Source organism: Ursus maritimus, unplaced genomic scaffold (genome assembly GCF_017311325.1).
Source record: "Ursus maritimus isolate PB19 unplaced genomic scaffold, ASM1731132v1 scaffold_36, whole genome shotgun sequence".
Lineage (NCBI taxonomy): Eukaryota > Metazoa > Chordata > Mammalia > Carnivora > Ursidae > Ursus > Ursus maritimus.
The window spans coordinates 461557-475498 of NW_024426230.1; the positions used below are offsets into that span (position 1 = coordinate 461557).

The window sequence follows — 13942 nt, forward strand, 5'->3', positions numbered from 1 at the left end:
CCACCCGGCCCCCGCCCCCGGCCCCCTCCCCCCCACCCGGAGGGGGGGCCCGCTCCGCGCGCCCGGCTCGGAGCAGGTGCAGGGGGCGGGGGCGGGGGAGGGGCGCCGGCTCGGCCCCAAGCAAACTTCGCCCAGAGCTCCTGGGGGGGCGGGGTGGGGGCGGCGGCCTCGGAAGCCGAGAGAGCTGGGGGGCCTCGAGGGAGGGGGGGGCCAGGTGGGGGAGCCGGGAAAGCGGACACCAAAGGGGAAAGGCCAGCGGGGGGGGGGGCGCGGACGTCTTTGTAGGGGCCCGAAGGCAGGGCGCGAGGGGCCTGGGGGTGCCGGGCGGCCGAGCCGGGAGCCAGAGTGGATGAGCGCCCCCCGGCTCAGGTAGGGCTGATGGAAGAGGGGGAAGGGACCCAAACTCTCCCGGAGCGGGGGTGGGGGAGGGGAGAGGATGGGGGGTGCTTCCCTCTCTGCGTCCCAAACAAAGTGTCACAAAGAGCTCGGCCGGCGGCAGCGGCGGAGGCGGCTGCAACTCAGCTTTTGTTCTCCCGGCCGGGGTAGCTGAGCCCTGGCCTCCCAGTCTCCCAACCCTGCCCCCCATCATCCTTCTAGCTTATCTTCCCCGGGAGGGGACTGGGGTGCTGCTGGAAGAATCTCTTGTGCAGGATCACAGGTCCTGCCCTACTTGCCAACCTACTTCTGGGAGGGAGATTTTCCCAGAGGATCTCCTGCCCGCCCCCCACCCCCTAATCTGAGGACTGAGGCTCATACGGGTGCTAAGACTCTGACCTTTCTAGGGTCAGCTCCAGTTAAGGGGACTTAGGGCTGGCTCCGTGCCCCCTCCCCCAAATCAAGGTCCTCTAGAACTTTCAGAAGAGGGGTCAAGTTGGGACATGCCTGTGGAATAAGATTCACTGTGGTGGGGTGGCTGTAGGTCAGCAGGTGTACCTTCCTCTTGTCTCCTGCTGCACATTTGAAGTCCGTGACTGAGGTGCCATGCCCCCAAATCAGGACAGTGAGGATGGAGGGAAGGAGGCTTTACCAAGAACTCTGTAAAAGATGGGCATGCTGTGATGTGGAGTCAGTTTAGAGGAACTCTCTGAGCAGTGAGGTTCAGAGGCCCATGGAGGGGAGACCATAAAAGTGAGCTACTGGCATGTGTTTGTGATAAAAGAGGTCTTGCCTCTAGACCACCTAAGAAGCCCCCTTTCTTTCTTACCTCGTCTTGTGCAGTGTTAATCGTAATTGGTAACGGACTTCGGAGGTGTGGGGTTCTCAACAGAGGGAAGAACATCAAGTATTAGAAATGACCAATGACAGATGTTTAGTCACAACTATACCACAGAAGTCCTGAATCCTTGCCCCTTACACTTTGACCCTAAAAACTTTTGAACCACAGATTTGAGGGACAATCTTTGAGGTCCTTCAGTCAGCAGATGCTTCTGTGTACCTGTCCTTGTTTCTTAGTCTTCTCACCAACCTTTCCAGCCCTCCCTAACGCAGTAAGGCTTGATGATCCACATCCCCTTCCCCACCAGCTTTCCTAGCACATAAAAATAACTGGCCTGTTGCTTTGGAACGACTTCCGATTCCTATCCCTGGCTCTGTATCCCTATAGAACCCAAATAAGGGCCAGATAACCCCTGATTCCCAGTGGGGGTGGAAAGTAGGTCAGTACTACCGTCTGGCCAAGTCTCGTGGATGGTGTTTAGGGCCTAACTATAGGAAACTCTGTGATTATTGCCCACAGGCAATACATGGATGCTGTGGGTTCCAAGCCAGTTCATAGATCTTGGACGCTGTCCGTGCTCTCTCCTATTGAAAGCAAAACAAAACAAAATAAAACAAAACACTCATGGGATCAGGTGCCTGGGGCCTCCTTTGGTGTGGAGATGATTCAGGAGGTCTTGACTGGGTCTAGGAAGGTGTCTAAGTGGGTTTTGTTGATTTGAGGCTACCCTCTAGGGAAACTCTCCCTGCTTGGGAATTCAGCTTCAATTTAGGCCTTCTTGTATATCACTTTTTTCCATCCTGGAAAATGCTATGTGCAAAGTAGGTCTTTCTGTTTTTGTTTTGTTGTGGCGGAGGAAGCTGTGCCCTGTTCCTACTCTGCTTGCTTCATATACGAGGTCAGCCTCCCATGAGATATTTTGCTTGCTGTCCTACAGGCAGTTTTAAGGGCCCTAGAATGTTCTCAGAATCAGAATACGTGCCCATAGGTTAGTCAGCTATGACCATGCAGTATTCCCAGCCTCCCCCCTCCTCCCCCACCATCTGCTTCCTCTGAATATACCAGATTGGCTGTACACCAGGATGTTCCGGGAATCCCCAGGAGAGCAACAGAATGTGATGGACCCAAATACGATGCCTCAGTAACTCATTCCAGGATGTACAAACTGTAACTGTCAGGACACTCCTTATAGCTAATTAAAATTCTTCTAGTTACATCTATTTTCTATTACATTTATCTATTTTCAGTGACATCTAAAAGGCCAAAATAATCCCTCTGGTACCACTGTTCCCCCCACCCCCAATGGTTCCCAGATCGGAATTTTGTAAAATCCTCTAGCTTTTCTCAGTGCTTTTTCTGTGGTGCTAAAATGGCCAATGTGGCCCCTCTAGCACTTCCTAGCTCTTTCTATGGTACCGAGGTGGCCAAAGTGTCTCCTCTGGTAGCCCACTGCACTCTCCATGGTACTGAAGGGATGACCATTTGTTTTTAACATCTCTCTGGGGTCCAGAAGAGTCCTGTGACTCAGAACCACAAATTTTTGAGCTGGAAGGGACCATCAATATAAATTAGTCCAACCTCCTTATTTTACAGATGAGTAAACTGGGAGGTTAAGTGATTTACTGAAGGTTGCAGGGCTGTTAATAGCCTGGGCCCACAATAGCCATGCACTTCTCAGTCCTACTCTTTAATTCACCTTTCATGACGCTACTCACGGAGCCTCGCTGGGCTCTTGGTCTCAGGAAAGGGGTTTGTTTGGAGGATCCAGAAGATGACGGTGGATACCCTAATTTGGAGCTACAGAAATACAAATATTAAACGTGGTGGTGCAGGTCGTTTAGTGACCCTCAGATGAGGACACTTTGTCAATCAATCTCCTGTTAATAAAATTCCCTTAACCCAGATTTCACATGTAACAGGTACCTGTCCCTTCATGGAGTCTTATCACATTCACATTCATTAAATGTCAAAAATTAAAGAAGCCTTGGACCTCCAGAGCCTTTTCTCTTTGCTGATAAGCAGCAGGGCTGACTCCTGGCCCAGTTCTCTTCTGTTAAAGATTCTTAAGCAAAGTAATGCTTGAGTCCTTTTCTTTCTCAGTAACCCATTTCGGTTTCACAATGCCTATTGTAAGGAAGTTCTTTATATCTCAAATATTCTTTCTATCTCAGGCAAAAAAATAGGTTAGGCCCACATTCATCTAGCCTCGACCAGATACAATTCTATATGTAAGCAGGAAGGTAGGCTGGCTGACTTCTGCTCGTCCTCCCCGGGCCTATTTCCATGAATGTTAATTCTGGGGTTGCTTCTAAGTCCTAATACTAACCTCTGCAGCTTAGAATCAGGAGAGCCCCCCCCCCCAACCCCAATCTTCTCAGTGCTCTTCTCCTTCCTCAGAACTGGAGGTCTGCACATCCCAGGCCCAGGGAATTTCAGCCTGGAGAATTTTAACCCTTTCCTGCTCGGAGCATGTGCTGAGCCCCTATCTGTGCAGATGGCCCAGCCCCGCCCCCCGTCCCTCACTCCAGCCTCTTGAGCTCAGAGCCAGTGTAATCCTCCTCTTGTGTGAGGGAGCCTCTCCCCTGCAGAGAGGAGGAAAGCCTGCCTCGGAACAGCCCTGGACAAAGGGGCTGAGATGCCCCATCAAACTGCAGGCTCCAAGGTTTGAAACACGGGGATGAATCCTATCCGGTATTGGCAGTTTTTAACCCCTTCCCCAGGCCAGCAGCGCCCCTTAACTTCCACTCCTCCCCCAACTCTCTCTTCATTCCCTCTCCCTCTGGCTCTCTCCCCCTTCATGCCCCTCCCCCTCTGTCTGTCTCCAGACTCTCTGCTGCTGGGAGGTGTTTCTCTCCCATGCATGAATGAGTCTCTGTAATGAATGGAAATGAATGGATCAGGAATCCAGGCGGAGGGAGGGAGAACGAGGGGGAAAAGACAGAAAGACAGGATAAGGGCAGAAGGAAGGACTGTGGAGTGTGGAAGGATGTTTGGCTGGCCGGTCAGTTAGGGCAACTGGTCTCACTTGGATAAATGGGGAGCATGGCAGGCCCACCCTGTTTGCTCATCAAGCTGCATAGCCTGACTTAAATGAGAGAAGGGTATACTGTGATGGTTTCTACCACCAGGGGGTGGTTGTGTTGGTGATGATGGTGGTGGCGGTGATGGTGGTGATGTTAGTGGTGGTTTTGGACTAAGCATTTAAAATGAATAATCTGAGGGAAGACATCTGGGTTACCAGGGAACCTGTGGGCTGGGCAAATCAAGGAGTACAAATTTTGAAGACAGCAGCCCCCTCCTGCTTCAGGGTGCAAGGAAGGGGAACGAAGGGATAGATTGCAGGAGTAAGGGGTGCTAAGAGTATGGGGTTGGGGGTGCCTCGTTCTACTGCTGAAAACCAGGGCTCATCTTTCCCTCCAAACCTGTCTCTCTTGCTTTAGCTCTTCAGCACCTGTTGCCTTCACTAGCAGCTTTTCCTCCTCCTCTTCCCTGCACTCCCCAGAACCAAAGAATGTGAAGGGGGTCCATGGAGGTGAGTGAAGAAGCTCTGGGCTGAACCTGCAAGTACTTACACCTATACTCCTTCCCCTCCCTACCTCTCTTAGAAGTTATGTCTGTGGCCCCACCAGCTCAGTTCCCATTCATATCCCACTTCCCCCAAGGTGAGTGGGAAGGGCACTCGGTGTTCCTGATTCAGGCCCCACCCACCCTCCCTCGAGTTCTTCTGGCCTTTCACGCCCTTGCTTTCCCCACAGCTGTCCCTTCTCCACCCCTTGCTCTACTCAGGTCTTTCTCCACAGGGCTCACGTCCCCGCGCTCCGGGCGGCCACTTAGCGCCCTCGCCGCCCGCCTTCGACGGCGAACTGGATCTGCAGCGCTACTCCAACGGGCCAGGCGTGAGCGCTGGGTCTCCAGGGATGGGAGCAGTGGGCTGGTCGGAGAGTCGCGCAGGCGAAAGGCGCTTCCCCTGCCCTGTATGCGGGAAGCGCTTCCGCTTCAACTCTATCCTGGCTTTGCACCTGCGGGCGCATCCAGGCGCCCAGGCCTTCCAGTGCCCGCACTGCGGCCACCGCGCAGCGCAGCGGGCCCTGCTGCGCTCGCACCTGCGCACGCACCAGCCCGAGCGCCCGCGTAGCCCTGCCGCACGCCTTTTGCTGGAGCTGGAGGAGCGCGCGCTACTGCGCGAGGCTCGGCTGGGGAGAGCCCGAAGCTCAGGGGGCATGCAGTCCACCCCTGCCACTGAGGGCCTGGCTCGGTCCCAGGCTCCTTCGTCGGCCGCCTTCCGTTGCCCCTTCTGCAAAGGCAAGTTTCGTACCGCGGCGGAGCGCGAACGCCACCTGCACATCCTGCACAGGCCCTGGAAGTGCGGCCTGTGCAGTTTTGGCTCCAGCCAGGAGGAGGAGCTGCTGCATCACAGCCTGACGGCCCACGGAGCTCCTGAGCGCCCCCTGGCGGCCACCTCGGCTGCACCCCAGCCTCAGCCTCCACCCCAACCTGAACCCAGATCAGTCCCGGAGTCTGAGCCGGAGCCCGAACGTGAGGCAGTCCCCGCCCCCGCTCCTGCAGCTCCCGAGGAGCCCCCCGCGCCCCCGGAGTTCCGCTGTCAAGTGTGTGGCCAGAGCTTTACGCAGTCCTGGTTTCTGAAGGGCCACATGCGCAAGCACAAGGCCTCCTTCGATCATGCGTGTCCCGTGTGTGGCCGCTGCTTCAAGGAGCCCTGGTTCCTTAAGAACCACATGAAGGTGCACGCCAGCAAGCTGGGCCCGCTGCGTGCCCCGGGGCCTGGTTCCGGGGCTGCCCGGGCTCCCCAGCCTCCTGACCTGGGCCTGCTGGCCTATGAGCCTCTGGGCCCCGCGCTCCTCTTGGCCCCGGCTCCCACTCCCGCCGAGCGCCGTGAGCCTCCGAGCCTTCTGGGCTACCTGAGCCTCCGAGCTGGCGAGGCCCGGCCCAATGGTGAGGGCGCCGAGCCTGGGGCTGGCCGCAGCTTCGGAAGCTTCCGCCCACTGCCCTCCGCTCTTCCAGCCCGGGCTCGCCGGCGTCGCGCCGAGGAGCCAGAGGAGGAAGAGGAGGTGGTGGAGGCGGAGGAGGAGACCTGGGCCCGGAGCAGGGCGTTGGGCCCTCTGGCTTCACTGCACCCGCGCCCAGGCGAGGGACCAGGGCACTCTGCGCCCGCTGCGGGGACCCAGGCAAGGTCCACCGCCACGCAGGGTATGTAAGGGGTCTTTTCCCTCCAAGGTTTCCACATCCTGGGCCCACTCTGATTCCACCACTGCCCTCTTGTCCTCTTCTCTTTAAAAAGGACCTGTCTCTTAATTCTCGACTTTTTTCAGTCCTGGGGGCCACTTTTCAACTCACCACAAATCCAACCCCTCAGGTTCCCTCAAACACACTGTTTCCTTCTGGGGCCCCGAGGGGAAGGCATCCGAAGGGGTGGGTGTGGGACGCATGGCCCTGATAGGGTTAGGGCAAAGGGCCTTTCTGACTTCCCTTAATGTGCGTATTGCAGAAGAGAATGGGCTGTTGGTTGGAGGGACCCGGCCTGAAGGGGGCCGGGGAGCCACAGGAAAGGATTGCCCCTTCTGTGGAAAATCTTTCCGCTCAGCGCACCACCTTAAAGTGCACCTGCGAGTGCACACAGGTGAGGGGGGCAGCCTCTGGGGTGGGGAGGCAACTGGGGGGCGGGAAGAGCGGTGAGAGCAGCCTTCAGATTGGCCAGTTGAGATGGTTGGGGGAATTATGCTCTGTTAAATGAGAAGGGGTGGGGGTGGCAGTGTGTTTTTCTGGTCTACAGGGGCCTGTACGGAGCGAAAGGGGGGTGGGGGCGGTGATCGTGCCTCTGTGATTCGATCGCACCCCTTTCTGCAGGCGAGCGCCCCTACAAGTGTCCGCACTGCGACTACGCGGGCACCCAATCCGGCTCGCTCAAGTATCACCTGCAGCGCCACCACCGAGAGCAAAGGAGCGGGGCAGGCCCCGGACCACCCCCGGAGCCGCCGCCCCCTTCCCAGCGAGGTTCGGCACAGCAGTCGGGAGCCAAGCCGGCTCCGCAGACTGCGACCTGGGTGGAGGGCGCGGCGAACCCCCGGCCTCCTACGAGCGCGGCGCCGGGGTCCCGTCGGAAGCCCGCCAGTCCCGGGAGGACCCTGCGCAACGGGCGAGGCGGTGAGGCCGAACCCCTGGACCTGTCCCTGCGGGCGGGGCCGGGAGGCGAGGCTGGGCCGGGGGGTGCCCTCCACCGATGCCTCTTCTGCCCCTTCGCCACTGGAGCCCCTGAGCTCATGGCCTTGCACCTGCAAGTGCACCACAGCCGCAGGGCTCGGGGCCGCAGGCCGCCCCAGGCCGACGCGTCCCCGCCCTACGCCCCTGCACAATCCGGAGAGACCCCTCCCAGTCCTCCGCAGGAAGGGGAGGAGGGCCCCGGGCTGTCGAGATCAGGAGAGGCGGGGCTGGGGGGACAAGAACGGTAGGGAGCCCTCTTAGGGGCGGTTAGCTTAGTGAGCTCACCCCGCGGGAGCGGGGGAGCGCTAGAGGTAGTTGGGTAGAGCAGCCAGCAGGGGGCAGCGTGGGACCCATATCCCAGCCCCAGGCGGACCAGAGGTGGAGGGGGTGGAGGGCGTAGGAGGGTGGGCGGGCGCTACCCACCCAGCCCAGGGGAGAGTCACAGTGCCTTAGAAGTGGCAGGGGTGAGGATCAAAGAATGGGGTCCCAGGGCTGGCAGAGGGCGGTGTCCCTGTTGAGGGGCCGCTCTGCCAGTCTTTGCTGGTCCATAGGCGTGAGAGTTTATTTTTGTACAATGGGTGGGGGTGGGGGGCACTGTACCCTTCTAGCCCCTTCAGGGGCCCTGTAGACGTCGCTATTTTTGGTACGATTCCTGTCATCCCTGTCGCAGAGTTGTGTCCCCAATAAACAGGTGTCTTGAGGCACAGGGCGCTGTGTTTGTCTGCCTATGTCCTGTCCTCCTTGGACCGTTTCCTGGAAATACTTCTTCAGGTGCTTAGTGATCGCCCGAAGAGCTTTATGAGGATGGAGAGATCTTGGGCTTTACCCCCGGGCTTCGGCTTCAGTAGCTCTGGGGGTGGGGCCGGGAATTAGCATTTAGCAAGTAGCCCAGGGGCTTCTCGTGCACTGTGGTCAGAGGACCTCATTTTGAGAACTGCTGGACGGTGCTGGATCCCAGCTGGACGGCGACCACCTCAGCCTCAAGAAGTGGGTGCAGCGGGAGAGGAGGAATTTCTGCACTGAGCCTCCGAGCGCCACCGTGGAGGAGGCGTATTCTGCTGCACCCCGCCCCGTTTGGGGCCAGGAAGGGGTACCGGGTACCTTGAAGCCTTGGTTTTATTTTCTGTGTTCTAGTTAATGGTTGGGTGAGGGGAAGCGCTCACGGCAGCAGCGTCACCTCAACTCACAGGTCCGCTCTAGCTCTTCCGACACCAAGTGTGAGTAAATACATTTAATATAACAATAGTATTATAATAACAGTAATTACATGTAGAAAGTTTGCAGCCCCCCCCCCCCATAATGGTTTGCATAGCTCCTTTTCCTATGACACCCCAGAGGAGTCACCAGGAACTACAGCTGACCTGGCAGAGATGAGTCTTCTCGGGGAGAGTCCGGGTGGCCCTGGACGAAGGGGAGAACGTAGGCTGTTGGGGGAGGGCTGACACGGAGCAGTGTCCTGGGAGTATGCAGTGGCCCAGGGTGGGGAAGGACTGGATGAGGGATCAGTTCTCCACCTCCAGGGTATGAAGGCAAGCAAGTGTGGCCACTTTGGTTTCTGCAGGAAGGCACCCGGCTGGAGAGAGCTAGAGATAGCAGCAGGGAAACACGCTGGTCCTGCAACCTCCTCTCTGTCCAGAAAGCAGAGGGAAGGAATTCAGTGCTCTTCCAGTCCTCTGCTATGTCCCACTGCCATCCCGGCCCAAAATGTGCTGAGAGGAGGGGCTGTAGCCAAGTTTTCCATCTTCTCTAGAAGCCAGGAGAGAAGAGGGAGACGGGTCGGGAGAGGGAACATGCTGACTTGCAGGGGAGGGAAGGCCGCTGGCACAAGAAAGGAGGAGTGCTGGATATAGGGGAGAAGGGGTACTGACTCACCCAGGTCACAGAGGAGTGGTGGGGTCACTCAGGGCTCGGGCATGACTCTGCAAGGAGAAGAACTGCAGTGAACTTAAAGGGTGAGGAAATGTCCTCTTTCCTATATCCACCCCCAAGCTTGCCAATTCACCTCTTCTTCCTCCTCCCCCAAGTTCCTCAATTTGGCTGATTTAATCCCAAGTCCAGGTGCTGTTGGCATTCCCCCCTTTCCATGCACTCCTGCACCGTACTCCTTATTAAAGATTCCGTTTCACTTCTGACCTTGGTGCCTCTCAGTCAGGTCTGGGAGGAGAGGAGAAAGGCAGACTGGACAATATAACTACGTGTGGTCTTGCTGGGAGCACAGGCTCATTGGTCCCCCTGCCCCCATGGGCTGAATGAGAACGGCCCACTCAGCAAGTGGCTGAAGAGATCGCCCGCTACCAGCCCGAGTATAGGGACTTACCTGCCGGGACAGCCCTAAGATCCCTCCGCCGGCCAGAGTGGGAGTGCTGCTTCCAGGGTGGGGGGGTTGCAGGCTGGGGCTGTTCCTTGGTCCTGGGGACACATCTCCAGAAGAGTCAAGTGTTTCTGGGGCTGGAGGGGAAGCTAGGGTGAGAGCAGGGTATAGAACCCCTCTAGATTACCTTAAGCAACCAAGCTGCTCCGTCAGGGAAGGAAAAGCTCCACAGCAACAGGGAGCTGTGAGTCACCATAGCAATCCAGTTGCAAGAGAACCCCCCTACCAAGAGGCAGGAAATTGTCAGCAGCATCATTAGAGCAACCAGGGAAGAAGCGACAGGAAACTATAAGGATTGCCGCGGTGAACCAGGAGGATACAACAGGAAGCTGAGCAGTTTCCATAGAAACCCAAGGCGAGCTAGAGAGAGGGGTACAGAGGAAGTGCTTCTTAGCAACAGGCTGCTGTAAGCATTATCCTAGCAACCAGATGGAAGGCTCTTTTAGCAATGGGGAAGCTGTACATAGTTGTCATGGCAACTGGGCTACTTGGCTAGAAAAAGGAATTGCTTAGCAGCAAGCGGCCTGAACATCACCACGATGACCCAGCTGTTGGGAGCCACCCCTTGAGAGGGGCCTCACCCAGGGAAATTTGCTTGACGTCCAGATCCCAGGCCTCCTCCTCGACGCGGGCGGGCAGGGAGCAGGCTCCCGGTGAGAGGCCGGGAAGGGAAGGGCCGGCATGCTCAAAGGATGACACGGCCACGGAAGCCCGGGTGCGGGCGGCTGCAGAGAGGGGGTGGGGGGTGGGGTGCTGGTGTGGGAAAGCCCTCCTGGCTCTCTGAAATGACCCTCAGTCTCACAGAGGGCCTCCCAGTCAGTCCCACAATTTCTGGGAAGACATGTCCACTTATTACCCTTCCTTACTTTTCCACCATGCCTCCCTGCTGTGCCCTCACTCTCAAGGTCTTCACTTCTGGGGGCGGCCCCCCCAGCACTGTGGCCCTCACCTCTTCCAGTGAGCAAGGCACTCAGTGTTCTCTCCCCAAGGGCTTTGATGTCCAGGAAGGGCTTATTCCCAATGCCCATGGAGACCATCTGCTGCACTCGGAGCTCTAGGGAACAGAGACCCTGTTACCAACCTCCTTCAGCCCCCCTTTGCTCCAAGCCCTAGCACCGTCATGATGGACTCTTCTGCTGCTTGCCTATTCTCATTCATCTGGTATCTCCTGTTACTCTTGCTGTCAACTGTCACTATGTGGATGGTGGGCCTCGACTCCCTCCTCAGACATCTGTCTCTTGTCTTCTACATGTTGCATCTTGCCCATTTGGCATTCCAGCCACCTAACTTCTAACACTCACCTTCTGCCCTTTATCTTGGGCATTAAGAGCAAACCTCATTTTTACACAACTTTATAGTTTATCAAGTGCTTCCATAGATAACCACCTTATTCCACCACCCCTATCACACGAAGATGTAGCTGTCATTTTCCGTTTTACAGATGAGTGGAATGGGGTTTGGGGAATTAAAAACAAAAACCCAGCCCCCAAAACCCCAAAACAAAACGCACAGAAACACTAGTTCGGGTCACACAGCAAGTAAATTCTGGAACCCGGGTCCAGTGAGCACTCCCTCATTCTCTTTTGCCCTGCCATTTGCTCTTGCTTTTCTGAAATTGGTAGCTTCCTCTTTCCTTTCGGTGTACCTTGGACTAATTTCTGTGTCCGCGATCGCTCTCCAGTCAGATAGGGCATCGTCTCCTAAGTCATTCCTTCTCCATCCCCCGCCTGGTACCCTTGTTGTGAGCCGCCTGTCTCCACAGCAGCTGGGCAATAGAGCTGGTCCACTTGAGTTTGACCTCTGGTGAGGCTGCCTGCAGAGTGTACGCTTCTCGCGCACGCCGCCGCCGGAACCACAGCTCAAAGCAGAGTCCGCTGTCCCCGATGTTTTCTGTTAGCCCCATGTCAGCAGTCTGAGAAAGAGCGGAGGCGAGTGGGTGAAGAAAGAGTGCGTCCTGGCTAGATGGTACCACATGGAGAAGCACTACACTTAGCTTGGCATCTGGTAGATGTTCAGTAAATGTTTGCTCAACACCTACCGTATGCCAAGTGTTCCACATTTAGTCTTCATAACAGCCATAATTTACAGAAGGGGAATGCCCAGAGACACGAAGCGACTTGCCTAGGGGCTTATCATAGCTTAGCAGGGAGAGAGGGTTCAAACTCATGTCTACGGTATTTCAAACCTAGGCTTTTTTCTCTATACTGCACCCCTCCCCCCCAATAGATGGAACGAATGTAGGGAGACAAAGTTTAGAAACCCTTAGGGGGCACCTGGGTGGCTCAGTAGGTTAAGCGTCTGCTTTCGGCTCAGGTCATGATCTCGGGGTCCTGGGGTTGAGCCCCTGGGATCGAGCCCTGTATCCAGCTCCTTGCTCAGCAGGGAGCCTGCTTCTCCCTCTCCCTTGGCCTGCCACTCCCCCTGCTTGTGCTCTCTCTCTCTCTGTCAAATACATAAATAAAATCTTAAAAAAAAAAAAAAAGAAAGAAACCTTTGGAATCATGCCATACTGACTAAGCTAGGACTATAGGTCTCTCTCTCTCTTTTTTAAGATTTTATTTTTTAAGTGATCTCTATACCCAATGTGGGGCTCAAGCTTACAACCCCGAGATCAAGAGTCAGACACAACCGACTGAGCCAGCCAGGTGCCCCCAGGACTATACATCTCTACTGATGTTTATCTGGATACCAAAGCGGTTTCCTTGAAGCAAGGCCTCCCTCCTCTTGGGTTCGGTTCCATTGGTTCTGTCAACTTAAGCTATTAGATATTTAGATAAATAGATAGATAGATAGAGTCCTTTCTTGTCACCCCCAGGGACCACCCCTAACTCAAAAAGCATATATTCTTAATGGGAAAGGTCCTCCATTCTGGCTTGGAATGCCTTGTGAGTATCCCACATGAATGATAACGAAAACCCCAATGACAATGACAGGATTTCTGTCACCTCTGACATCCTAACCTGATAGTTGATTAAGGTCAAAACCTGTTTTAGATGATTCAGATTCTGAATCTGGGTTGGAGTTGAATTTCCAGAACATCTTGAGTTCTCAAGAACAGCATGACTTCCTTTCCCATCCCTGCCCCCCCAGCATTGTACCTTAAAGGCCTGCTTGTAAACGAAGCTCTCTGACCCCCCCTCAGGGCCCTTGAGCTTGCTGAACAGGAGGAGATGCTCAAAGAGAAAGACGTGGCGAAGGCTCTTCTTTCGGCCGCAGATGACGGTGAAGGGGTCCCGGTGTAGGAGCTGGCCCTGCTCCCTCAGATCTGTCTGGGGAAAGCATAAGGAAAGAAAATTGGCCCTAGAGCCCTCTGGGTATATTTTATGGGGAGTAAAAATGGGATTTATAGGGCAAGGGGCCAACTGTATTGGTTCTCAGGCTGAGTCTGGAAATTAGGGAAGGCCTCGGGCTAGAATCCATCCACCGGCCACCGTGCACAGAGCACCTGGCCTAGCCACGGAGTCCTGCCTCTGCAGAAGGAAGGTACGCAGCACAGCAGGGTTATAGCCTCCCCCAGGAAGTCTGTGGACGTTGGGGATCAAGCACCACTCTGACCCAGGAAGAGAACCCGCAAAGAGCCCAAGGGGAAAGAGGTCTATCACAGAGGAGGTAGGTTCCCCACCTGTTCTGGACCTTCTGGGCCAGAAACAGACTAGGTAAGGGAGAATAAGGTGTGCTGGGCGTCAAGATGCCCGAGCAAGTGCAGAGTAGATAGGGAAAGGAAGAACTGGGACTGGAACAGGAAAACACAGCCCGAGGTAGGATCAGGGGTGTTGGGCAGGACATAGCTTCTTTAGTTACAGATGAGGACACAGAGGCCCAGTGAAGTGCAGTGATTTGACCAAGGTCATCCAGCTGATTAGAAATTAGCGCCTGGGGGGGCGCCTGGGTGGCACAGCGGTTAAGCGTCTGCCTTCAGCTCAGGGCGTGATCCCGGCGTTATGAGATCGAGCCCCACATCAGGCTCCTCCGCTAGGAGCCTGCTTCTTCCTCTCCCACTCCCCCTGCTTGTGTTCCCTCTCTCGCTGGCTCTCTCTCTCTGTGTCAAATGAATAGATAAAATCTTTTAAAAAATAGTAATAAAATAAAATAAAATAAAATAAAATAAAATAAAATAAAATAAAATAAATTAGCTC

At 55.6% G+C, this 13942-nt stretch overlaps 2 protein-coding genes across 4 annotated transcripts in view; one reads left to right on the top strand and one right to left on the bottom strand.

Annotated features, from left to right (window-relative positions):
* Window positions 1–8141, top strand: part of ZNF219 (zinc finger protein 219) — an 8217-nt gene extending 76 nt beyond the window's left edge. Inside the window, exons 1-5 of one of the 3 annotated variants that reach the window (XM_040620688.1) lie at window positions 300–369; window positions 4657–4748; window positions 5017–6424; window positions 6723–6854; window positions 7082–8141. In XM_040620688.1, the coding sequence (XP_040476622.1) occupies window positions 4743–4748; window positions 5017–6424; window positions 6723–6854; window positions 7082–7683 (2148 nt within the window). In that variant the 5' untranslated portion in view covers window positions 300–369; window positions 4657–4742 and the 3' untranslated portion in view covers window positions 7684–8141. Of the gene's footprint in view, window positions 1–299; window positions 370–3678; window positions 4749–5016; window positions 6425–6722; window positions 6855–7081 lie in introns of those variants that run through there. The other 2 variants (XM_040620687.1, XM_040620686.1) reach the window with 2 other exon arrangements.
* Window positions 8142–8651: 510 nt separating this feature from the next.
* ARHGEF40 (Rho guanine nucleotide exchange factor 40) overlaps window positions 8652–13942 on the bottom strand; it is a 10675-nt gene continuing 5384 nt past the window's right edge. Inside the window, exons 10-16 of the mRNA XM_040620685.1 lie at window positions 12905–13075; window positions 11541–11718; window positions 10756–10860; window positions 10388–10531; window positions 9753–9883; window positions 9308–9354; window positions 8652–9063 (exon numbers count right to left, since the gene is read on the bottom strand). Of these exons, the coding sequence (XP_040476619.1) occupies window positions 9313–9354; window positions 9753–9883; window positions 10388–10531; window positions 10756–10860; window positions 11541–11718; window positions 12905–13075 (771 nt within the window). The 3' untranslated portion in view covers window positions 8652–9063; window positions 9308–9312. The remainder of the gene's footprint in view (window positions 9064–9307; window positions 9355–9752; window positions 9884–10387; window positions 10532–10755; window positions 10861–11540; window positions 11719–12904; window positions 13076–13942) is intronic.